The 26,820-nt window shown below is 36.6% G+C and overlaps 1 protein-coding gene and 1 pseudogene across 2 annotated transcripts in view; both read left to right on the top strand.

The window, feature by feature from the left end:
• The first annotated feature begins 6,631 nt into the window (after nucleotides 1-6,631).
• LOC148758291 (U2 spliceosomal RNA) lies at nucleotides 6,632-6,745 on the top strand (annotated as a pseudogene).
• A 6,910-nt stretch (nucleotides 6,746-13,655) lies between these two features.
• SPINK5 (serine peptidase inhibitor Kazal type 5) overlaps nucleotides 13,656-26,820 on the top strand; it is an 83,220-nt gene continuing 70,055 nt past the window's right edge. The window contains exons 1-7 of one of the 2 annotated variants that reach the window (XM_019738993.3): nucleotides 13,656-13,728; nucleotides 14,381-14,452; nucleotides 15,659-15,725; nucleotides 18,645-18,764; nucleotides 19,949-19,974; nucleotides 24,523-24,650; nucleotides 26,464-26,536. In XM_019738993.3, the coding sequence (XP_019594552.3) occupies nucleotides 18,710-18,764; nucleotides 19,949-19,974; nucleotides 24,523-24,650; nucleotides 26,464-26,536 (282 nt within the window). In that variant the 5' untranslated portion in view covers nucleotides 13,656-13,728; nucleotides 14,381-14,452; nucleotides 15,659-15,725; nucleotides 18,645-18,709. Of the gene's footprint in view, nucleotides 13,729-14,380; nucleotides 14,453-15,658; nucleotides 15,726-18,512; nucleotides 18,765-19,948; nucleotides 19,975-24,522; nucleotides 24,651-26,463; nucleotides 26,537-26,820 lie in introns of those variants that run through there. The other variant, XM_019738996.3, reaches the window with a different exon arrangement.

Here is a 26,820-nt window from a genome sequence, read left to right on the forward strand (position 1 = left end):
ATATAAATAATGGTAAAGTTGATTTCTGAATACAAATTATGTGGCTTCAAACTCAGTACTTTTTCTACTATGTTTTTTCTACAGTACTACAGGGGCCTCTGTCAAAACTTATTTATATAATTCCAGGTATGTCTAAGCCAAAATAGCATGAAATATAAAATCCAAAGCTAGCTTTTGTCTTATTCCAGTATCTTGAGTAAATTTCTTCTCTGTTCTACAGAGAAATTTTCCACTTCTGCAATTCTAAATGTGATTCTAGATGTATCACAACATAGTCTCTGGGAGTTATTCAATAAAAGATGAGATTCAGACAGGCATCTTGGTATACAGACAGTTATGTAGTCTTTTTTTTTCAACAGGCTCAATTCACTTTATTTTTGTATAAAAGCATTACCTGGTGGCCATATAATCTTTTGTGTCTGGCTTCTTTCTCTCTCCATAATGCTCTTGAGATTCATCCAAGTTGCTACCTCATGTTTTAATGCCAGTAGGACTTTAGTTTCTCAATCTATACAATAAAAGGGGTTGGGTTAGATGAACTTTAAAGGACTTTTGCGTTCTGACAATAAGTGAGACACTTTCCACTGATTGACAAGACTTAAATGCAGGAATTCTGACCTGACTCAGTTGCCATGATACCATGACAATATTGGGAATGACAGCTTTGAATGTGTAATCCAGTGAGAGCATTGCGTTACATGTCTGGCTGGAAACAATTTCACGCACCTGTGTTATGTAAGAACGGAAACTGTCTTCTATCTTAGGATGCCCTTACTGACTTCTGAGCCCTCCCATGGGCAGCATTCTTCCTGTGTGAATTATAATACTAAGTTGAATTGCCCATATTACAATTTAAAAAGTCATTGATAAATAGGATTAACACAGAACTCTAATGAAAAGCATCCTCCTAGTTTTGTTTAGGAATCCACATATGTGGTGTTTGGATACTCCATGGTGTTAGGGAAACTCATATTCAAATCCTAGTGCTTGACTTCTACCTATGTGACCTTGGGCAAGTCAATCTTAAACCTTCTATAGCAGATCTGGAAATGAGATAATGATAGCTACCTCTCAGGGTTGTGATGAAGAACCAAATGAGATAATGCCTGCGAAGTGCTCTGAGTGCCTGGAATATGGGTAGTGTTCGTTCACGGACAGCTAATTACTGCTGTTGTTTCTTCTCAGCAGTCTGTCATCCTGTGCTCCTGCCACTACAATTTCTCACTGAAGTTCCCTTTCTTTGCCAGTCCTGTTTGTTCACATTTGCTGAGACAAAGATAGGTATAAGCCATGAGCAGTGAATAGCCACTGAGGTTTTAATCAGTCCCGTGAAAGGGAGACTTAGACAACGGAGTGAGACAGTTAAATGAGAACAAGCAGTGGTGTAGGGGACAGGAAGTGGTTTCTAACAATTCCTTAGTTATAAAATATTTCATTATCTGATTGTGGCACTAAATCTCTTTGGAATAAACAAAATCGTCTAATGGCTTAGAATATGTATTTTTCATTCAAACCCTGTTCTGCCTCTTACTCTCAAATTCATCAACCTCTTCCAAAGGAATTTCTTCATATCTGAAAGCAACATAACATACAAGTTGAGAAAAGGGCTGGGTTCAGATGAATTGGGTTTGAGTCCCAACATTGCCATTAACAATATCTGTAAAATGCCAAACAAGTTAATTCATTTCTCTGCTCTTTGGCTTTCTGACCTGTAATATGGGTTGTTAGTTGTTATGGAGATTGGTTAATATAAGGACACTTTTAATGGTACCTGGTACAGAATAATCAGTCCACAAATGATAGCTTTTATTTGCCCTTAGGCATAATGATACCTTCCTGTTTAGGTTGTTGAGGGTATTTAAATGAGAATAAGGGAGGGTAAATGACTGACACAGATTTTAATAATATTCAATCCTATTGCTATGTAATCATTATAATTTATAAAAAAGAGGCCTGGAAATATAATATATTGAAAAGTTTTGAGAAAAAAAAGAAATTATCAGCATCAAATTAATGACTTTACTATTTTTTAAATGGGAGTATAAAAATAAATGAGTGAAAGAAGTTATATTTATGAGATCTGTGAAAAGGAATGCTCTTATTTTTGCTCTGAAATACAGAAAACCAAGCAGAAATTCTCATCAGACAATAAATAATGATAATAATGATAATGATAATAACACTGACAGTAATCATGAAATTTGTTTTCATGAGGAATTTTGGGTCAAGATGGCAGAGTAGGTAAACACTGTGCTTACCTCCTCTCATGACAACATCAAAATTACAAGTAAACTACAGAACAACAGTCATTGAGAATCGCCTGAAGTTTAGCTGAACCGAAGCCCTACAACTAGGGACATACACAAGAAGCCACCTCGAGACTTGTAGGAGGAGCAGAGATTCAGAACAGGCTGAGCCCTTACCCTCATGTGACCATTAAAAATAGGGAGTGATATCTCAGCTGAGGAGGTCCCCCTCCTCCAGAGGAGCGAAAGGTCCCAGCCCCACACCAGGCTTCCCAATCCAAGGTTCCAGTGATGGGGAGAGAAATCCCCACAACTTCTGGTGGTGAAAACCAGCAGAGATTGTGGCCAAGTGAGACCAGGGTGGCTGCAGCCCCAGGCACTCCTCTTAAAAGGCCCACACATGGATTTACTTGCTGACAGACACTCACTCTGACTTCCAGCGCTGGGGCTCAAAAGGCACCAGGGACACACAGGGATGAAGTGTACTGTCTGGCCTCAGGGCACAAGGGCTTGAGGGGCAACTTTCTCCCAGAAGAAGGAGCTGGTGGAAACCATTGTTTCTTTGTTGAGCTCTCCCCACCCCACCCCCAGCATGCAGACACAGGTGGTTGCCATATCTGGGTCTCCATCAACTTGGATAACACCATTCATTTGTCCTACTCCCATCCCTGGTGATTCTGAGACCATGCCCCACCCAACTTTTGTACACACCCAAGCCACTTCCAGTGGCTTTTCCATATAAACATCCTACCTTGGCATATGCTGCAGACTTTCTTAAAATCTCTCAAAGTTTCACAAAACCAAAACAAGCAGCATTTGCCTTTCATGGTCCCGTACCCCTGGCTGAGAAGTCCTAAGCCCAGCACTGGTGACAGTCGACCTAGGTTCACGCCTTGGCCTCTCAAGGCACCTCCAAGGCCAGTGCAGGTGGCAGCCATCTGAGGATTGCTTTGTGGCTAATGACAGGTTGCCCCAAGCAGGGCACAGGCTATGGTTGAACTTGGCCTGCAGTAGGTCCCCTCCCAGGAGGCCCTGGGGATGGCACACCTGGTGGCCAGCTTCTGACCAAGCTGGAGCATCACCCAGCCATCTCTAAGGATAACACACCCAAAGGGTAGACCGGGCAGGCACCAGAGCCCTGCTAAAGCGAATTCTGTTCTGTAGGGTCAGTCCCTGCACCATAGCTCCTCTACTGTAGTCACAGCCAGTCCTCACAACCAATCACCTGAGGGTCAATCCTCCCACTGAGATGCAAAGAGCAACCAAGGCTCAACTACAACAGGAGGGCACACACAACCCATACAATGGACACACCTGGAGCACCTGGCACAGGAGACCAGGGAGACTGGGCCACTGGGCCCCACAGGACACCTACTGCATAAGGCCACTCTACTAAGACCGGTAGACATAGCAGCCCTATGAAACATGTCCCAAATGAACGAACAGAACAAACCTCCAGAAAAAGAACTAAACAAAATGGAGACAAGCAACCTACCAAATGCAGAGTTCAAAACACTGGTTATAAGTAAATTGTTCAGGTTAATGCATTTGATATATCATTTCATTGGCATAAAGAAGTTAAATTACAGATTAAAGCTATGCCCATTTAAAATATTTGTGGACTCTCTATATTGTTTTTCAGAAAGGCTGTGCCAATTCACACTCCTACCACAGTGTATAAACTATGCTGGTTTCCACAAACTCTTCCAGCACTGTCAGGACTTTTTCTTTTTTTTAAGCCTTGTCAATCCATATTAAATCCTATTTCACAAGGTTCTGAGGGTCCTCTTTGGCCAGCTAATAGTAAATGTTTTGGAAGGGAGCTGGAAGAGGGTTATCAGAGAGAACAAAGAATGAAATAATAATAATAACAAATACTGAGAGCTTATGATTGTGAGGAACCATTTTAAGTACTTTGTATATGTGTTGACTTCTTTAAATTTAATTATTTAATTATGAGATAGCTACTGTTATTATCCAGAATTTACATATGAATAAACTGAGGCAAGGAGAAGTAAACTGACTTGTGCAAGTTTATACAGTTTGTTAGTGGCAGATGCAACGCTAGGCAATTCACTTTCAGAATCCATACTTCTAATAATTAAATTCTATTCACAATCTGCCAGCCAGCTGATTGGTGAATGGTTTTATTTCTCTAAAGGTAACAGCATGAGGGCGGCCAGCTGGCTTAATTCGTTAGAGCACAACGATTCCCACATGAGCCAGTGAGCTGGGCCCTGCACAACTAGATTGAAGACAATGAACTGCTGCTGATTTCCGGAGGGGCAGCTGGATGGCTCAGTTGGTTAGAGCACGAGCTCTCAACAACAAGGTTGCTGGTTCAATTCCTGCATGGGATGGTGGGCTGCACCCCCTGCAACTAAAGATTGAAAACGGCAACTGGATTTGAAGCTGAGATGCACCCTCCACAACTAGATTGAAGGACAATGACTTGGAGCTGATGGGCCCTGGAGAAACACTGTTCCCCAATAATTTTTTTTTTTTTTTAAAGATCCCATGCTGAATAGCTTTAAAAAAAAAAAAGGTAACAGCATGAGATAGGATATGGTTCAGATCAGGTATGGTAATAGTTAGGGAAAAATACATGTGTGCTGAGTAAGTCAGTATTGATTTAGTTAGGACTTGATTGAAGTTCTAAAAGAGAGAAACTTTCTCTACTCTCTGCATCTCTGCTCAGTGGCAGAAAATCATCATCCTCATTATCACCGTCACTACCAACTATTTAGTGCCTACTATGTGCCAGGCTCTGAGTAATAAGCACTATGGTATCATCAGTAATCTTTATATTACTATCACCTTTTCACAGATGGAGCCAGGTTAAGTGAAATCCATAAGATCCCATAGGTATGAAGTGGCAGAGCCTGAATTCAAATTCAGTTTGTTTGTGTTTGGCTTTAAAATCTTTACTCTTTCTATAGTGACAAATGGAGAAACTAGAAGACATATTCATAAGCAAGGATGTTGTCATGGTCAAAGGACTCACATAGATTCACATATATCCCAATGGGTAAGTAATAACCAAATTATGTGGACTTTGAAAAGCAGAGATGAGTGGGATGATCTTGATTCTGAAGCTGAGAGGAGTTATTGGAAGATTTTAGTAGATGGAAGTTATAAGGTAAGATTCATTTTTAAATTAAAAAAATATTAAGACTTCATTTTTTCAGAGAAGTTTTAGGTTTACAACAAAACTGAGGGGAATGTATAGAGATTTTCCATATACCCCCTGCCAACATCAACAACCACAGCCTTTCCCATTATTACTGTCCTCCACCAGAGTGATACATTTGTTACCACTGATGACCCAACATTGACCTATCGTAATCACCCAAAATCCATAGTTTACATTATGGTTCACTCTTTGTGTTGTATAGCCTGAGTCTGGACAAATGTGTAATGACATTTATCCATCATATGGCATTATACAAAGTATTTTCACTGCCCTAAAAATCCTCTGTGCTCTAATCATTCATCCCTAAACTCATCCCTCACCCTCTGATAACCACTTATCTTTTAACTATCTCCATAGTTTTGCCTTTTCAGAATGCCATATAATTGGAATCCTACAGTATCTAGCCTTTTCAGATTGGCTACTTTCATTTAGTGATATGCATTCAAGGTTCTTCCATTTCTCTTCATAACTTGATAGCTCATTCCTTTTTAGACAAAATAATATTCTGTTGTCTGGATGTAGCACAGTTTGTTTATCCATTCACCTACTGAAGGATATTTTAGTTGCTTCCAAGTTTTGGCATTTATAAATAAAGTTCTATAAACATCCATATGCATGTCTTTGTGTGGACATAAGTTTTCAGCTGCTTTGGGTAAATACCAAAGAGTGGCATCATTGGATTGTATGGTAAGACTATGTTTGGTTTGTAAGAAATTGCCAGTCTTCCAAAGTGGCTATACCATTTTCCCACCTAAATATTTAGGTATTTAGAAATACCTAAAGGAGCAAGAAGAGAAGAACTTAGGAAAGAAGGCTTTGGAAAGCAAACTTGAGGTAGACCAGGGTTTAATAGTGAAAAAACTCAAAAATACAAATAAACATTTATTATGTGACCAACTGTAAATCCCTAGGTAGCTTGGTGAAGTTTCAGCAAAGTGAGAAGTCACTTAAATATCCTTGGAAAGAAGGAGTCTGGAAGTTAGATCTCAGAGGAGTTCAGCTTTGGAGATGCTAATGATTGGAAAACATGCAGGAAGTTGATAGAAAGAAGACCACAGTAAAATGTCCAGTATTCTGCATCTTCTCTTAAAAGTGGTCCTATATCTTGCCAAAATGAGTTATTGATAGATTCAAGATTTGTTCGTGTATTCTTCACTAAGCTGAGGACTTGATCTTTAAAATCAGAAATGAGATCGCTTCTCGGCCTTTTGGCTAAGATCAAGTGTAAAATCAGAAATGAGAAACTGGCCAATCTAGTAAATCATTAAAAAATAAGTATCACTTGACTTTTCTATCAGTACCCTTCTCCCCTCCGTGGGTCATAGCAGAGTCCCTTGTTCTAGAATCAACTGTCTAATTACTGAGATGAAGCTTCCTTGAGGAGGGTGGATGCCATCCTGTGCATTGCAGGATGTTTAACAGTATCCCTGGCCACTATCCACTGGATGTCAAAGAATATCCCTAATTATGGTAACTAAAAATGTCTCCAGACATTGTTAATGTCCCTTGCAGTACAACATTGCCTCCAGTGAGATAGAGTAAAGCTAATAAAAATGTAAATGTTTGACTAAAGGTCAAACCCATTGCATAAAATGCTATAAGTGAGTCTGAGTTTGTTCCCTGGAATACAGGGTGATGAAAGAAGAGTCAATCTCCAAATGAGGCATGAGTGGGTGATTGAAAAGCTGTGGTTTGAGAAAAGCACATGGGGCTGGGCATCACAATGTGGAATGAGTTCTGGCTCTGCTACTGTCTAGCTATTTGTCCTCGAGTGTACACCATCTTCTCATTGGTCCTTTATGATAAAATGAAGATATTAGAATATACCAGAATATACTGAGGTTCGTTTCAGTGCAAAGACTATGATAAGTTTGTGATTATTCATCATTGTATACCTGGTTTATTGGGTATTGAACTCTTTCAAAGACTATACACTCAAGAGGGTTGAGTGTGTTTTCTTGTCCAGGCCTAATCTGACAGGTTTTCCCTTTTTTTACTTTTCCTAGAAGGCTCATCCCTATATCTACCCTCACTGCTCAATTCCAAAAGAAATGGAAGGGAAAAGTACTGTTTCCCTGAAAATAAGACCTAGCCGGACAGTCAGCTGTAATGCGTCTTTTGGAGCAAAAATTAATATAAGACCTGGTATTATATTATATTGTATTGTACCCGGTTTTATATTATCGTAAAATAAGACCGGGTCTTAATTAATTTTTGTTCCAAAAGACGCATTAGAGCTGATTATCTGGCTCTGTCTTATTTTCAGGGAAACACGGTATACTCCGGGCAAAGTATCTATTTTTCCCTAAGACGTTATTCATTGTTTCCCTTCTGGAGGGAGAGGAGGCCTGGGGCTTAAGCAGTTTGGGTTATGCAAATGTTTTTGCTGAGCTCAGAAATGTAAGCTAAGTGGGCAAGGAGTCAGGGTGAACTTCCATGGTAATTATAGAGCCCATTTCTTTCCACTTGCCTCTCTTCCCAGAAACAAACGTCAGAGAATATTCTGCATTTCCGCCATACGTAGGCTGCCATTTTCCATTGCATCACAACTCTAAGATGAGATTGCACTAACTCCCAAGAGTTGTTTTCAGAGCACACCAGTTAATTAGGCAACAAGACAACAGGGTGGAGTGATACTTTATTATACCGGATGTCTCCGCACCCACAGTGGATTTGGCCTGGTGCCATTACCAGCCACCCTCAGAACAGTGTCATCTTACAATGCAACCACGCCCAGATGACAACAAATTGTATTTTTTAAGGACTAACTTTAATTTAAAATTACATATATTAATTAATCCAGGAACAAAAAAAAGAAAAAAAGTGTCAGCTCTTCTCTCCCTTGTTCCCTACTCCACTCCCACTTATTTGGAGATATTTGAGATGTAATGAGCTATCTTTGTAAGTGAATATATCTGATAAAGAGGCCGTTTGAGGCACAAGGTACCAACCTGAGCCAAGATCCACGACTAGCTTTTGCCTAGCACCATATAGCTCATGGAGTACTTTCACTTATATAGCTTAATTATATCTTCACAACAAAACCGATATGTAGATGGCAATACTTTAATATTTTATAAATGAGAAAATAGGCTCAGAGATGTAAATAACCATATCTAACATCATTCAGATAAGCTGCGGGCTCTAGGTTTTTGATTCTAAGTCTCATGTTTTTCCTACTGTTTTTCACAGCTGTTTCCTAACTGACTTAATGCTAAAATGTTCCAGTCAAAACAGTCATCAATTAAGTCACTATATATTGAGTGCTGCTATGTTCCAGGTATTGCTGCCTTTGAAGGCAATATTTAAAAAAACACACAAAATATTTAATAGACTATTTTTTGAGAGCAGTTTTACATTTATGGCAAAATTGAACAGAAAGTGCAGAGGTTTCCCATGTACCCCCACCCCCAAAACATGCATGGCCTCCCCCATTATCAACATCCCCACCAGAGTGGGACATTTGTTACAATTGATGAACCTGCATTTACATCTCGTTATCACCCAGAGTCCATAGTTTATATCAGAGTTCACTCACGATGTTGTACGTTCCACAAATCTAGACAAATGTATAAATACATGTATCCACCATTGTAGTATCAGACTGAGTTGTTTCACTATCTTAAAAATCCTCTCTGTGAAGGCAATATTTTTTATTACATTGGTTGATAGATTTGATTAGTAGTTTAATTGGTCTACCTTTTTTTTGTCCCATTTGTCCAATTCCCAATGTACCTCACCTCATGAGTAATTTAGTAATTTAATCTGTCTAGGTTAACGGTCTCACTTCAGCTAAAAGTGAGGACTGGAATTAAAACACAAACTTCCTAATTCCACATCAAATACTAATACATTCATGAATTTGCTAATGAGTTAGAGGCATAAGAGGGACTGATAACAGTAAGAAAAAGCATTCCTTCCACCCCTATCCATGGCTGGATAAGACATTTCCTCTCTTTTAAAGATGGAAAATGTTTAACAATTTAAAAGCTTAGAATAAGCTGTGATCTTGTGACCTATTGGAAAGGTGTCACTTTTTCATGGCTCAAGTGACCTGTCAGGCTATCCAGACACTGTGGCTGTTGTTCATTGAGGGTGACCCAGTTCTTTTCCAAAGGTCTCACACCTGGAGTACAATGAGCTTTCCAAAGGAAGGGGCACAAATGAGGAAATGACTCCTCTATCCTGGAGGCTATTCGTTTGTGCCCCTAAAATTAGACAATGGTTGTTGGCATTTCACACAAAATGTTGACTAGTTTAAAAGGCCCAGAAGTGTATTTCCCCATTGTAATCTTTAATTCGATGTAGTCAACAGGCTAACAAGAAGACATTTCTATCAGCAGCTGTGTACTCCCATTTGCCAGGTACCATCTGAAGACTTTACCTGAATTACTTTATGTAATCCTCATGGATTACATAAATTGGATTCACAATTCTTAGTTTGGTGGTGAAGAAATTGAGATAGAGAGTTAGGTAAATTGCCCCACTTCACACAGCAAAAAAAGACAGTTTTTGAACCCAGTTAGCTCCAAAACTCAACACTTAACTTCTGAGTTATATCATCCTTCTGGCTCTCAAGTAGGCGTCACAATGTATGATTTGAATCATTACCAATAATAAGTAGTTGCTTTAGCTTTTTTCACACAATCAGCTCAATCTGCTCAATAATCCTGTCAAGTGGATGATAATTGTATCATGATTTTACCTGAGGTCAAAATGCCAGGAAATCACACATTTCTAAAAAAAAAAAAAGAAAAGAAAAGAAAAATCACTGGTCTTCCTTGGTGTATATCAGAGAACTGGTCTTCCCTGTCCAGACACAGTCTAGATCCACTGGTAGGAGGTGGTCCAAGAAAAATCCTGAAACATTGGTATTATGAAATGGGCATTTTGGATGGATGAAAATTACCCCCGCCTTGTCAAAATAAATCATGATGTTTGCAGTTAGATCATACAGCTCAGAGGATGGGGATACTGAGGGTGTGTGTAAGTTATTTCTAAATTTAAATAATTAGGAAAAATGTCACTCTGTTTTAGCCCTGGTATCTTCATCTGTAAACTAAGAGGGGAGTTGGATGCCTTCCAATGTCCTACCTAGCCCTAAAAGTATGGAACTAATTTTTTAAAATAGCATTTTTTGTTTTAAAAAAGAATACCTACTTAGTGCAAAATACTTACCAGAAAAGAAAAACAGAGAAACACAAAATATCATAAGAAATTCCACTAGACAGAGATAACAAATGTTAGGATTTTTTTGGTCAATCCTTGTCTATTTCCCTTAATGCATAAATATATACATGTTTCTAAAAGTAGTATGTTATTGAGTGTGAATTTCTTCTAAAGTCAGGCTTATTGAAGTAAAATATGTAAAGGCAAAATTCAAAATCTTTGCAGTGTAGTTACATGAATTTTGACAAGCAGAATCACTTATGAGACTACCAGCACAATCAAAACAGAGGATAGTGCCGTCACCCCAAAATATTTCCACGTGCACCTTTGTAGTCAGTCTTCTACCTTGATTCCCAGCCCCTGGCAACTTTGATCTGATTTATGCCCCTATAGATTTGTGACTTTAAAAATGTCACATAAATGGAATCAAAGTATGTAAAATTATGTGTCTGTCTTCTTTCACTTAGAATAATGCTCTTGATGTTCATTCATGTTGTAACAGGTGTGGTAATTAATTTCTCTTTATTCTTGAATAGAAATCTGTCGTATGGATGTATGACAGTTTGTTTATCCATTGACCAATTGATACATATTTGGATTGTTTCTGTTTTTCAGTGATTGTGAATAAAGTTGCAATAAATATTCTTTTATAGGCTTTGAATGGACATGTGTTTTAACTTCTCTTGGGTATATACCTAGGAGTGAGATTGCTGGGCCATATGGTAAGTGTATGTTTAACTTTATACAAAGAATGTCGGATTTTATAATCTAGGTTTTTAGAAACTTTTGGGAAGAAATAATTACAGATTCACAAGAATTTGCAAGGGTAATACAATAATAGGTCCTGTGTACTCTTTCCCCAATTTCCCCCAATAGTTAAATCTTACATAATTATATCAAAACTAAAAATTTGACTTTGATTAAATGCATGTGTATAATTTAGTGTTATTTTAATGCATGCGTACATTTGTGTAATTAGCACCTCAATCAGGGTATAGAATTTTCCATCACCACAAATATCTCTCTCATGCTACCCCTGTATAGTTACATCGACCCCCTGTCCAACAGCCATCCTTAAGCCCTGGCAACCAGTAATGTATTTTCCATGTCTATAATTTTTTAATTTAAAAATATTATAGAAATTGAATTATATATGAATTTTGGAGATGGGCTTTTTCACTCAGCATAATGCCCTTGAGATCATTTAAGTTGTTGCAATTACATGTAATTCATTCCTTTTTATTACTGAATAGGAGTCCATGGTGCAGTGTACTGATATTTGCTTAACCGGTGACCTACTTAGGGACATTTGGGTTGTTTCTAATTTGGGGCTATGATAAATAAAGCTACTATGAACAATTGTGTGCAGGTTTTTGTGTGGATATATATTTTCATATCTCTGGGATAAATGCCCAGGAATATAATTACTGGGTAGTATAATAAGTATATTTTTAGTTTTTTATAACTGCCAAGCTATTTTCCAGAGTGGCAGTACCATTTTACATTCCAAACAGCAATATACAAGATATCTGGTTTCTCTAAATACTTGCCAGCATTTGATTTGGTCACTATTGTTTATTTTAGCCATCCGGACAATCTACTCTTCCAAAACTATTTTCTACCTTTTTTTTTTTTTTTTTCTATAGATGCAGCCAAAAGGTACCACATATTCTTTCATGGAGATCTCACACTATTTTGCTCATAGAACTTTGCTTATGCTGGTCTTCTAAAAAAAATCAGTCACATTCCCATCCCCACCTGTTCAAATATCTTCAAACCTTGAGGCCCAATTCAAAGGCCACATCTTCCAAAAAAGTCATTGCTTGTCGCTCAGATTGAAATAATATATCTTTCCTAGACTCTCCATCTGTGCTTCTTTTACACTACTTTATGTTGTATGTTCTATTGAATCATTTATTTTCTGATACAAGTATTATATCTTCCCTACTAGGTTGCTAGATTCTTTAGGGCAGAATAATTTTTTTGTTTAAATTTTTGCTCTCCTTACTTCCAGCACCTAGGGTTTTCAAGCTTTCAATTAATAAAATTCAATATGACTCCTAAAATTTGATATTGATCTTCATTTTTTGATTGACATTGATATCACATGGGAGGTGTCACTCAATAAAAACCTCACTAAATGTAAACTAATTTCTTTATTCAATTTTAAGTTGTATTCCTGTCCTGCCATAGTATTAGATAACCAACTAGTGATATAGTGGAAACTAAAAATGTCAGATGAAAGAAATTACTGTAGTAAAACTTTGGTTCTCATTACTATTTAAGGATTAATTTATTCTGATTAGCTGAATTTTTCAGATAGCTGAGGCTATATCTTTTTTTAATCCCAGCTCATTTTTTAAGAACTGAGCCTAATTTCATTAGGGAATCTCTAGAAGCCAAATATCTGTATTATGTGCTAGCTTTAGTCAATGGAAATCTTTTAAAAAAACATTTTCACAGATTCCATTGAACAATGGTTTCTATGATCATTTTCGACCTCTTCTGCTAGACTATAGTCTCTTAGAGATCAGCAAACTTGTCTGTTTTATTCATAAAGTTCCAGGCAAATATAGGAATTTAGTATACCTGCGGTGCCATTTTTTCCAAAAACATGTATACAAGTAGACACTTTGGTCAGCGTTGCTCAAGCAGTAGTTCACCGTAATCAGAAATGTTGGACGCTGATGGTAACCACTTTGAGCATTTCTTATCATTGCAGAAGTCAAACGTGACTGGTATTCATCTTTTGTTATCGGTATATATTGAGAATTACAATTTTAATACAGTTTTCCTTTCTTAAAATGTGTATACATTTTTTTGGCCCCCTCTGTATATTTATAGTATTCATGTGGGGAGTATCATGGGATCTATTGGATATATTATAACACCTAACCTTGGCCTTACAATTTTAACTTTTTAAATCACATTTTGGTCATTTGTTCCCATACCTGAGAATTCTGATTTCATATTTATAATTAATTTCCCCTTTCTTTTTTTTCCTGTCTAATGAATCAAGATTGTGATATGACACAAGGATTAGTGCTACTTAACTTGTTCCTTGATTTATAAAAATGTTGTCTTAAGAGTGAGCCTCAGCTTGACCACATGTGGTCTGGGGTAAGTCGCTGTGCACAGTATTCCCGGCATGTCTTGTTCTAATTTCCCTTTTTTATAAGGCCACGAGTCAGTTTGTGTCAGGGCCCACCCTAACTCAGTCACCTCTTTAAAGGCCCTATCACTAGGTATAGTCACATTCTAAGGTATTGGGGATTAAGGCTTCAAATACACCTTTCGGAAGGACACAATTCAGTGCAGACAGCGAGTGTCTTAGTTAGAGGCATATGTAACGTGGTCGCTTCAGTGCGTGGTATTTAAGAGCCTGGGCTCTGGAGTTTGACTATTACCATTTGCAAAGACCGCTGCTTATAGGCTGTATGATCCTTGGGAAGTCATTGAATCTCACCAAACCCCAATTTCTTTACTTGTAAAAGAAGAATGAAACGATGCTTATCTTTTACGTTTATTGTTGTACCTGTCACTTAGTAAAGTGCACAATAAGTGCTAGCAAATTTCATATTTCTCTGCAAATAATTTTAAAGGTATATAGATCACTTTTTCCTAATTTTGCTTACAAATCTAACAATTTTGATCTTGCTTATTGTATTTATACACATAAGTGTTTTACATGTAAGAGATGCAATACCCTTTTGCCAAAATTCAGTATACTAGCTACTTCAAAATTAATTTATTGTGATTTTTTTTTTTTAAGGACCGTAGCTCCATAGACCTGTTTTCTACAGTCAAGATTAATCCTTGTACAAGATCGGGCCTGTTCAGGGTGGTAAGTGAAATAAATCAGACAGAAAAAGTTGATGACCGTATAATTTCACTGATATGTGGGACATAAAACTGAAAGTAACAAATGAACAAGACAAACAAACAAAAACTCATAGACACAGACAACAGTTTAGTGGTTACCAGAGGGTAAGGGGGCGGGTGGTAGAAGAGGGTAAAGGGGGTCAAATATATGGTGATGGAAGGAGAACTGACTGCGTAGTGAACACACAATGCAACGTATAGATGATGTGTTATAAAATATTACACTTAAAATCTATATAATTTTACTAACCACTGTCGCCCCAATTCATTTAATAATTTTGTTTTAAAAAAGATTAATCCTAGGAAACGTCAGAATGTGCAAATTTTTCAGGTAATAGACAGTGTGGGGCCATGGAACAGGGGTTCAAGTAGCGTGAACTGTAGGGAGAAACTGAATATTGTATTTAAGAATCAAATATCCAATACGTAAAACTTAATACAGCTAAAAATTAGATATTGAAACTGTACTGTTTTCTTAATCCTAATCTAATAAAAGTAACAATTATATCTATAAATAGTAGGGTCTGTATACTCAGTGATCAGAGAGTGCCTATCCCATCCTGTTCTTAGATAAAGTGAGATGCTTATCTCTACAGTTTCATAGCCTTTTTGGGCAAACAGAAAGGAATTCTCAGAGGGAGTGAAATTAGCTGGGAGTGAAGTTAACTGTTAGTGGAACATTTCAAGATAAGGTGTTTAAAGGCTGTTTTTTAGTTAATGTCTTTCACAAAGGAGAATATAGTGGAGACATTAAATTAAAAGGGAAAATATGAGAATTATAGGAAATAAAATTAAAAATAAAGAAATTACTTCATATTCTATGATCTGTTAGGACATATACTTTTCAACCATGGTCGCAACACCCTTTTTTTTCCCCCCAAGTCATTATGAGTGTGTGTGTGTGTGTGTGGATGAGTGTGTGAGAGCAGAGGATTAGAGGAAAGAACTACATTAGCAGTGGAATGCTGTACCTCATTTAAAGTACTAGAATGTCTGGATTCCCTTTGAACTGCCAGAAAGGCTTGGAGATAACCACATACAGTGTAAAAGGTGAGAAAGTGGCAAGCTAGGATTACCATCTAACCTAGTTCCTATTGTGGCTTTTGTTAATGGTATCATTTTGGGCAGGTAAGGAACGGGTAATAATACCTACTTTGCTCTTTCACAGCATGGCATAAACAAATCAAGAGATCTAGTAAATGGCAGATTGGAAAGATGTGGAAGGTGATTTAATGGTAAGGGACGATAGTTATTTATTAAACTATTGTGATCATAAGGATATCACTGCATAGAAAAAGAGAAGATTTGAAAAATGATCTGATAATTTTGGATTTTGGAAATAACCTTTGTCTTCAGTAAGATTACTAGTCTACAAAATCTTGTTTATTTCATTGTTTTCTCATCTCTTCCTTCTGTGTCAATATCCTTGATGTGAATTCAGATTCTGGGCCACTTGATACATGTGTTGAATTGTAACATTCCTACTTTTTATAACTTAGCTCCATTCCTTTTTAATAAGAGGAAAAAAGGGTTTTACACGTCTGATGAATAATTGAAACAGCTGGGAAATAAAAGATGTAATTTAGAACTTAAGAAAAGTACTCTGATAGCCTTATATAAAAGTATTCTGCTAACCCAAACCCCCCTTCTCTAAAGCCTCAGTCCCATTCATTTAAATTTATATTTGGTGGTTTTCAAAAATAAGAGTGATTATGTAAGTATGTGACGAATTAACAGAGTATGTGATGACTCACCTCTAGATTTACTTCATTCCTGAAATGAAATGGAGAAAAAGCCCTGATGCCATGAGCCAGCTGACATGTACTTCCAATATTTCAGGTGCACACTGAATCTTCTTTTGGGTACCTTCTCCTCTTAGAATAGATTATCAGTTCCAAGCCTCTTATTCATCATTTCAGAAGGTTCTGGGTGTCAGTGAGAAACTCTTTTCCAGTAAGAAGGAAACCAACTCCTTCAACCTTTCCTCATAGCAGAGATTCTTTAGAGATGCAATCATATTTTGGTTCTTTTGCTCCACCCTAGCACCACTTCCACTCCTGGGAATACTGTCCATTTGGGCTAGGTTTGGGGTTCACCAGAGCATATGCATAGTACACAGTCACCAACTCTATTGTAAGGCATTACATTTTCTTACCACCAATAATAGTGTATATGGTTGGGACACAGTTCATGTGGTCTGACAGAGCAAATAAAAGATAAAAAATTAGTATTGGTATATTGGTATGTCAATATTTAGAAGAGACTTTTACAGATGGAGCTGAATCAATGATGGTTGAAATCTAGCAATGACTTTTGCAAGTTTTAAATGACTAAGGCTTTGATTTGTTTTAGGTATTGTGGTTTAGCATATAATGACAAAGTGAAAAAGAGAACTTATATCTTGACTTTTTAATTTCACTTCAGAATGTGTTGAGAATGTTATTCTATGTTGAGTAAACTTAATCTGTTATTGAGGTCCACGTTCAAGAGATATTGATTTTTCTTGGGACCTCAGAAATTACCTAGTACAACCACATCATTATAATGATATAAAAATGCAATACCAGCTATTGTTAACTATAGAGCTTATCACACATACCTGGAATTGTTCTAAGCATTACACACACACACACACACACACACACACACACACACACTACCTCTAACACTTATTACATATTAGGAAACTGAGGCTGAGGAAAAATAAGTGACTTGTCCAAGGCAACATAGCTAATAATTGGTGAATCAAGATTTGGACCCAGATCTATCATGCCCCAAAGCCAGGTTCATTTCCATTGCACTGTGTTGCTGCAAAGACAGGAATAGAAACAGATATCCTGACTCCCTATTCCATTAAGCTATGATGGACATCAATTTTCTAACTTGTAACAGTAATGGAGTTTGAACTTGCTTTCCATGGTCACTGATTTTACTAAACCATTGGAAAGAAGCAAAGCAAATAGTGCAGACCATGAAACTATTGATTATGTTTTATAGGAAAGAAGTTATTTTATGAAAAAAGAAAAAGAAATACTTTGATTTTGATGTTATTCAGAATATTGACACGATCCCAAAGTTGATCAGCTTTTCTGGAACATTCTTTAAAAGGGTTTTGATCCTATAAAGTCCAAAACTTTCCTTCAATGGATGTGGAGTACTGGAATCAAATCTTTTGGCTCTGGCTTCAGTCACCTTTGCACGCTTCTTCAGGTGCTCTCTTAAACTGACTAACAGGCACTACAGAGGTAAATTTAATTTAAGGAAATCTGATTGAACCAAGTTTTCCCAACTGTAAGTTCCAAGTGATGGGCTGTGTGGAAAGTTAATCCTTGAGTCTCTAAAATTTATGATTATTATGTTTAGACTATAAGATAAAGCTTTAGAATATAAAAGATCCTTCGGATTGAGGATTTTAAAAAGTAGTTATATGCAAGCTTTGATTTCACAAAGTTTCTGCCTTTCCTAATAATGTGTAATGGTGAAGCACTGTATAGCATTAAACAATGTTGAACTTATGGTCTTTCAAGTGTTACATCTGCCTCTTCCATCTAAATTGTGTGCTCTTGGGAAAGTCATTGTTCCTTCTCTGAGTTTCTGTCTCCACATGTATTCAATGTGAGAATTTTGCTAGGTTATCTATTAGGCTCTTTCAACTCTAATTTATATATGTCTGTGACACTGAATGGAGATACTTCAAAACATTTGTAGATGGAAACAATAAGAATCCTAGCTTCTCTTACTCTAAGCAGCTTTCTCCAGATGTGGTGAAATCTTTAAATGTTTAACTGACTGGTAGGACAACCAATCTGTCTTCTTTTCTCCTCCCCTCCCACTTAGGAAGGGAGCCCAGTTAGAAACATGTTTGTCTACGAGGCAATGCATCTTGTATGGCTGAGGAATTCAGTTCTTGTATAGGGTCCTTGAATTCAATGTATTGCTATTTGAGGAGGTATCATGAGAACACACTAAAGCTACTTTGGAAATAGATATTATCTATTCAAATCTGCTACCTTGACAGGATCCTAAAGGATGAAAGCAAAACTGACGTGTATATAAAGTCCAGCACGACCTGGAACAACTGGTTTTTTAATGTTGGCTGTTGTTGTGGGTGTCATCTGTATATATAAAAGTAAGCTGCATCTCCCCGGGTTCAGTCCTAGAGCACAAACCGGTGAGCAACACACGGAGCAGACTTGTAACCAACTTACATCATCTCACCATGAAGATAGTCCCGGTGCCAGTACTTCTGACCCTGGCTCTTTGCCTCATACAAGGTGAGCAATTTGCATGTAATCTAAGTCTCTCGCCACACATTGCAAAGCCCTGGGCAGGAACTAGTCTCCTTCCCCTGCCCAATATAGCGAAGGTATTCAGTGTTTTTTATATATGTATGTAATCCTGAAATATCTTGCTAGACACATTTTTAAAGAATTATGTACTTTATGACTATGCTTTATGACTATGTTCTTATCTTTAGAAATGGCAAATAATTTGAGATAATCTGAATTTTTTTCCATGAGAAATCGTTCCATTAATTCTACGTCAGTTCCAAAAGGATAATAGATTCTTCGTCCTCTTCCCCTTACCAAGCATATCAATCATACTGATAGGAATTGCGTATAGAATAGATATTTGAAACTTAGATGTGTGTTATACATATTGACATATTTATACAAATATTTAAAAATTAAATCCTGTCATCTATTCTTCTTTTAAAGCAATAGAGCCTTCTAGCGTATTTTAATTTTTGTGTTTTCAAATTCTAAATGGATTGAAGGTACTTCTCCTAAAAGGTAAGGGACTTTAATGGGAGCTACGAGGTAGAATTTTGTATTTGCTACTTGAATTTAAAAGGAACAGAGATTGCGTAGAGTTATCTTGCTCTGAAGCATTTATGTTTTTTTAAAAGAAAACCTGAGATGGAGGGTCAGGAGATCAATAAACAAGTGATTCCCACTTTTCTAAAGTGTAATAGTCTGTGATTTTAATTAATCTTAATTTTTATCAGATCTCTAATTTGTGTAGCTGTAATAAGGAGGCAGTGTTACCAGAATTCAGAAAATTTAATTTTATGTGTATAAACTTTATGCCAAATTGTGCTTTCAAATTATAACTGATATGATTGATATTTATTATGTTATAATTTTAAAAGAGGTCTGACATAGTTTGCTGTGAAAGAATTTTTTAGAAATTAGATATTTTAAGGAGGTCAGAAAGCATGTATTATTTTCCAAAGTAATTGGACCTTTCTGAGTATTTGGATCTTTCAGAGCGTATATGCCAACCTACTGGTGCAGTGCCCTCATTTTGTTTGTCATGGTCAATTTTAATGTGTTCAAAAATAATTCTATAACATATTGCCATTAAAATAAGCAAGGCACTGTACTGAGTGAATTGTTTTTTTATTTCTTAAATATTTTATATTCCCTTAACTTTGGTTTTTGTATTTTTGTCCCAGGTGCTGCCAGTAAGGATGAAAATCAGGTTAGTCCTGCTTTTTCTGTTCATTGACTCCATCCCAAGATGTCTAAAGAAAAATAGTTTGTGGCCAACACCTTAATGTTAATAATGCAGACATATTATACTGATAAGTACTAATAGCTTTTGTTTAAAACACAGAAACAGGTCTTTATGGATCAAGGCATGACTCTCAGACACAAACACCTCAGTATATTAATAATAATGGATGTCTGCAAGAGGCCATCTACCATGCTAAAGGAGTGCTTTGAAATTCCCAAAACAAACAGTGAATTAGTATTGTTCGGTTTAACAGCTGAAAAAGTCATGACACATAAGAAGCAGAAATAAGTTTTCTTGTGATCAATGTATTAAAAAGGGCTTCTTTATATCTTGTATATGTCAGTGTAAATATTTCATTCAATGTATATTTACTGAGCATCTATTATGTTTCAGACCTTGCTTGAGATGCTGGGAATATTCAAAAGCAAAGGAAATAGATAAGACCTCTGCCCTCATGGAGTTTATATCTATATCTATTTCTTAGTGGAGGAAAACAGACAAGTTGATAAGTAAATTAGTAAGATGTATATAGTACATTAAATGATGATTAGTGCTAGAAGAAAAATAAAGTAGGATGGAAGAGAGGAATTTCTGGGGATGGAGATGGTATCACTTCTTCTTGGGATAGTCAGCTAAGTTTTCCCTGATGCTAACATTACAACAGGGTCTGAAGGGGACAAGGGAGTGAGTCGTGAAGATATTTCCAGTTTAGAGTCGACCAGGCAGAGACACATGTGATGGTAGAGCTCTGACTTGGGAGGGTGCTTTACCACCTACCTCTTCTTAGAGGCCTTTTGTTTGCAGAATAAAAGAATCATTTTCTATAAAAGTTGAACTATCTATTCAGGAAAAAAATATTAAGTTACACACTCAACTATGCCATTAAAATAGTGCTCAGTATATAGCAAATATTTGCTATGTCTCTCAAAAGCCATAAACATTAAAAGAATAAAACAGTAAAACAACCCTTTTCCACAACGAAACTCAGAACCATAGTTAAAATACTCTCTTGCTGTATTTTATTATAACATTTCTTTTTAAAGAAATTTCTTACAGGAATGTTCTAAAGATTCATCATAGTCTCCATGATTTTAACTAAATTTGCTGATGAAGGAGTAGTTTAGAAACCTCTATGGTATAAGTAGAGTTAGGTATGGTAAAGAAAAAGGCTGGACTTTTGGGAATCAAATCACTTAGATGTTTTATGCTGGCAAAAAGAAGGGTGTTGTGTAAACTTCATTGTGCACGAAGCCATATTTTTTTTTTTTTTCAGAGTCTGTGATAATGGGTGGGGATTTCTGGTAGTTATTTCAAATTTTGCACTAATACTTTTTATGCCATCAAACTTTAATTCACTAAAAAATGTTTTAAAAATGTAAATTTAGCCACCTCTTTTGCTGGCATAAGCAAGAACATAGAAGTAATTATTTCTCCAGAAATATTTCTGATCACAGTCCTTGGATATTTTGTCAGGAATGAAAACTGTTGACTTAGTCTTTTTTATGGTGCTGGAATTTTTATTTTTCAAGTTGAGTAGCCTTGAGTTCTTTCTAGTACCATAAAAGCATGTTGAATGTTATGAACATGAGCCAGAACAGCACGGAAAAGCTGTGTAGTAATCTGCAAGGATCTTTACGATATTCTTAAATATGTCATCACAGAGGGTTATTATAAAGCTAAAAACAACCTTGTTAGTGTTCTAACACAGAGAAGGAATGATGCCAGCACCTGAGGTACTTTATTATGATTTCTGGGGAGGGACAATGGAAGACAACGGACTATATAATAGCCATCTAAGGAAACAGAAAGAGGTTGGCCTTAGAGGGCTCCAGTTTTCCTGAGATGTGGAGAAAGCACACACAGCAACAATAGCAAAACAAAATGAAACAAAGCCCAGAAGTTAGACTGCAAGGAAACTGTTGTTGGAAAGTCATCTTCCCACTGCAGGATGCCATTTTGGTCCAGATGTGCTCCTGTTTCAACCCTCTCTATTATAGTAATTGGGAACATATTACATTTTTCCCAGAGAAAAACCCAACTGCTGCTTTCAATGTTTATGGCCTTTTTCCTATATCATAACTCAGAAAAATAGCATTGAATTCCATCTTAACTTATTGAACACTACTTTCTTAACCTACTGTCTTGGCCTCGGTTGTCCATTTGTAAAAAAGGTGGGTCTTTTCTAGGAATTAGGAGCCCATCTAATTGTGATATTGGAGAAGTCCAATTTAGGAATTATCCTAATTTAAATGTTCGTATTCATTTGACTGCTAAAAACTACTTAAGGCTTCATCCTAGTGTTACGAATCTTTGATTTAAATACATTCTTTAAGACCTACCTCACAAGGAATGTATTTCTATTACAAAGACACTAGGCTCTGATTCTATGACAAACTATCTAGACTTTATAGAATCAGTTATATCTGGCAAGCTAAGCAGTAACTTGCAGTGTTGGCATAAGATACTATAGAATCAGAGACTAGACAGTTTTAAGAGGCCCAGTTGTCCATCCGTTGTCAGAAATTATTACCATGCTACTCAAATAAGATCACTGGGTGGTGATAATAATCTTAGAGATATTTTAGTAGGTCACCCTTAGCACAATTTCCCAGGGCTGTTTTCTGACATTAGTTAGTTATTCTTTTTCACCTTCACCATCAATCATTCTGTAAGTTCAGCCAACTGCCTCCCGTGTTTAAGATGCTAGGTTAAGTATACCACTATCCATTAGATGGTAAGCAACATTTAGACAAGGATCCTTCTGCCTATTTACTGCTGTATCTATGGCACCTGGCAAAATATAGTAATTTCATAATAAGCGTTTGTTGGCTGATTGATCATTATAAAGATATGGGAAGCTGAATAGAATTCTATAATCAATCCTTTGGAAGAGGTTGCATTTGTCAGAGTTGGAACAAAGACTTGATTTAATTTTTTTCTGATACAAGCATCTTGAAGCAAGATTTTTTTTTTTCCAAAATCAAAACAAAACAAAAACCCAAAAAGCTTAGATTCAAACAGTTGCTCTACAAGTCCAGGGGATTTTCAAAACTATTAGAGAATATTAATCATTTTTGAATAATAGAATAGGTGGAAATAGGACAGTGGAAAGATCTTTAAGAATGAGGTTTTTTTTCTTTTATTTCATTTATTAATTCAGTATATTTATTGAAGGACTGTTCTGTGTCACTCTTTTCTAGGAGCTTAAAATCAATAGTGCATTTGCACTATGTAGTAAAATATCATTCAAAATGGTTTCCACTCTTCTCACTAAATTTGGTACAGTGCTGTCATTGGCATTTCCAAAAAGGAAACCAAAAACCAAGTATAGCGCACCATGTCTTGAAGGATGTCACAGTCACACAGAGTAGCAAAATAGTAATACCAGAGAATATGCCAGAAAAAGAAAGTTAGAACAAACGAATGGAAAAAAGAGAAAGAGAGATTTAAGCAAGTTTGGAGAAAATTGCACAGTATTTCCATAAGTTTGTAAAGTTTGATTCTGGTAGTGACGGGGGTGATGGTGGTTGGGGTGCTGGTGGGAGGACTTTTAAGAAAAGAACACAACTTGAGAATATGAAATGACTAGGCCTCTCTGGGGATGTGACAGTGAAGGGCCTGGATACTTAAGCTTCGTTAGCTTTTAAGTAAGTCAGTTTGTGTCCATTAGACATATATCAGTGGACCTGAGGTTTATTTCAGAAGAGAACTAATCTAGAAATGTGTTTTCCAAACATATATGACCAAGGGATCTTTTTTTTTTTTTTAATTAAAAAATTTTTTTAAATTTGGTAACTGTTAACATTTCTAGGAGCTGGTATCTTGCACTACGTCCTTTGGGGTACATGGGCAGAGGCACTTCATAGTTTTCGATGCTCACACACTTTGTCTCAGTCCCTCAGCAAGCTTTTCATAGTCCCTTTTACAACATATTATGACCTACGGTGTTCTAGGTACTTTACATGTGCCATCAGCATACTCCAGTAATAGGAAGGACAACAGCAACAAAAGCAACAATAATAAAAAGGAGGAGAAAGAGGAGAGAACGAGAATCTATTTATTGAATATCTACTATGTATCAGGCATTCTTTGAGGGCTTGACATACTTGTAGTATTTAATCCTTGAAAACCTGTGAAACATATGTATTTATATCCCTTATTTTTACGGATAGGATAAGTGAGACTTTGAGAAGTTAATTTCCTAGGGCTAGTGGGCTTGTAAATGAGAACCCTGGAGTATAAATTGAAGTCTTTTGACACCAAGTCCCTTGTTCCTTCCAGTTCACTAGTTGTTTTAAATGAACACTTGTTAGGTGAATTTGCAATCTCCAATAGACAATCCAGAGTCACTATTTTCGTTTGTATTTTTTGTAAAAACTGAGTGAATGTCTTCCATGTAAAGGGGGTAGTGGTTATTAAATAATATTGCTCAGGGAAGTTTTTAGAAGGTAAAGTCTTGCTTTGATGAGGTTTCAATAAACACAACTTTTTTTTTCTTCATCTTTCCCTTAGGAAACATGCAATGATTTTCGGGTCTTGATGAAAAATGGGAAGTTGTTTTGTTCCCAGGATAAAAAACTTCTTAAAGTCCCTGATGCAATGATTTTCCTCAAAAAATGTGCCAGGTGCAAAATAGTACTGTGAGTAAACATTTTCTTTCTTCTAAGTGTTTGAGTTACCAGCTCTTCTCTGAACTCATAAACTATAATGTCTATAGTTTTATATATTATATTATATTCATAGTCTCAGTCTACTATCAAAAACATGTAATAAGAAGGAAAGCTTATTGTAAATAATACACCTGCTGATTTACATTCAGTTTTCAAGAGAATAAGAAAGGATTCTTCAACTTATATAAAATATAATGCATTCTTTTTTATTTTCTGTCCATTATGTTTTTCTAAATCGAAATGGTTAAATAAAATACTTTATAAACCATTCTGGCACCTCTCATCAGATCAAGTTGGATAAGTACCACCTACCTGGAAAGATTTTAATAATCACTCAAATGGTATTCCAAAACACCCCAGAGGGCCCAGTACACCTTATGTAAAACTTAATAGTCTTTTGAGAATGTAGTTCCAATTTGAGTTTCCTGGCTCTGGGAAAAAAAAAAGAAAGAAAAAAAGTCAGATTTCTTGGGCCTGTTAAGACGTGACTCTGTTGTACCTTAGGGACTGAGAAAACCCCCTGGGAAATGATGCCAGACATTTCTTCTGGCAGCCAACCCATAGAAGGGTTTAAGCAGGATACAGTCTGACTCTGAGCTGCCAGTATCTTCAGACATTTGGGATTAGCTAGGGTGAGATGGACTAAAAAGTTGATTGTAGCCTTCAGTTACATGTAACTCAGAATTAGTACCCCAGAATTTCCCCAACATCTATGCAATGTTCCTGAATTTGATTCCTTCTCTTCAGTGACACCCCAAAAGTGGAAGAAGGCTTGAGTTATCAATTGCAAGTCCTCAAATCAAGGTGTCCTAATTTATTTTTGAACAGGAAGGTCATTCTCAGTTTCTGACCATGAAAACCTCAACACTGGTACCAAACCGATGCTAAGCTTAATTTAAGATAATTATGTGATAATTAGCTTTTTAAATGCCAGGCTGGTATGTGTCAGTGGATTTAATTTGACAGTCAATAATATTGGGATAATGAAGCTCTGATTACATGTGCTGCTTCTAGTGAAGAGACTGTGGGAAGACGAAGGAAGGCAGGACAAGATTTAGGGTGAAGGAGGCCCAGGAAAATTGAAAAATCCTTTCTTCTTCTCTTGAAAGCTGAATGTAAACCAGCAAGTGTATTATTTACTATGAAGTCTCCTTCTTATTAGATAGGATGTTTTGATAGTAGACTAAAACTGTGAATATAATAAGTTTGCTGAAAACTAATTTCAAATAAAAATGAGATGACTTAAGACACACAAGGCAGTTTATTTACCACTTCGAAGTCATCCACTCAATTATTATTTTTATTACCTATGCAAATTATGTTGGAATAAACTTAGTTTTTTAACCTGGAAAGAAGGAGACAGTACAAGACATAAAAGCTATCCTCAAATTGCTGAATTTGCTCTGTGGGTCCTTAGACATTGGAACCAGGACCAAAACAGGCAGGTAGATTTTGGTTCAATATGAATACTGCCTGTCAAAGAGAGCATTCCAACAATGATACAAACAGCGTTTAGAGTTGGTGACACCTGGATGTTGGATGCATTTTAGGTGTGGGGGAGGTTATTCGTTAGGAAGTTAGAGATTCTCGCCTTCAGTAGAAACATGTTTGAGGTATTTTTCTGCACTGAAGAGAGGTTTGTGGTACTTGGACTCATTTCTGGACATACGTCCACTTCTGACATACTAAGGAAAACATTCAGAATTAAGTTGACTATGTATACTGTTATCCCTAGATGTTGGGCGAGCATGTCTAAGCTATGCTGTTCCTTGCTCTCTTCCAGGGAAAAAGAAGCAAAATCCCAGAAAGGGGCCAGGTATTTAGGAAGAGCCACCAGGGCCACTACCCCAGCAAAGGTGAGACTATTGAGAGTCAATTTGCCATGTTTGCTTTCGAGATTATGTTTGACTCTATGTAGAGCTGTGTATTTCCCAATTACTAGGTCATACCTGTTGTGAAGCCAACTACTAAGAAGGGAGTGAACATACCTGTTGTGAAGCCAGCTACTAAGAAGGGAGTGAACATGGCTGAATATAAGCCAGCTGCAGTGTTTCACGTGTATTAGCATTTGAGGCATTTCACTCATTTTATTTCCTTTTTCTTTTCTTCGTTGACTTTTCTAAGCTCTTTCCTAATACCT

Source organism: Rhinolophus sinicus, chromosome 5 (genome assembly GCF_057876585.1).
Source record: "Rhinolophus sinicus isolate RSI-liver-muscle chromosome 5, RSI-T2T, whole genome shotgun sequence".
Taxonomy (NCBI): domain Eukaryota; kingdom Metazoa; phylum Chordata; class Mammalia; order Chiroptera; family Rhinolophidae; genus Rhinolophus; species Rhinolophus sinicus.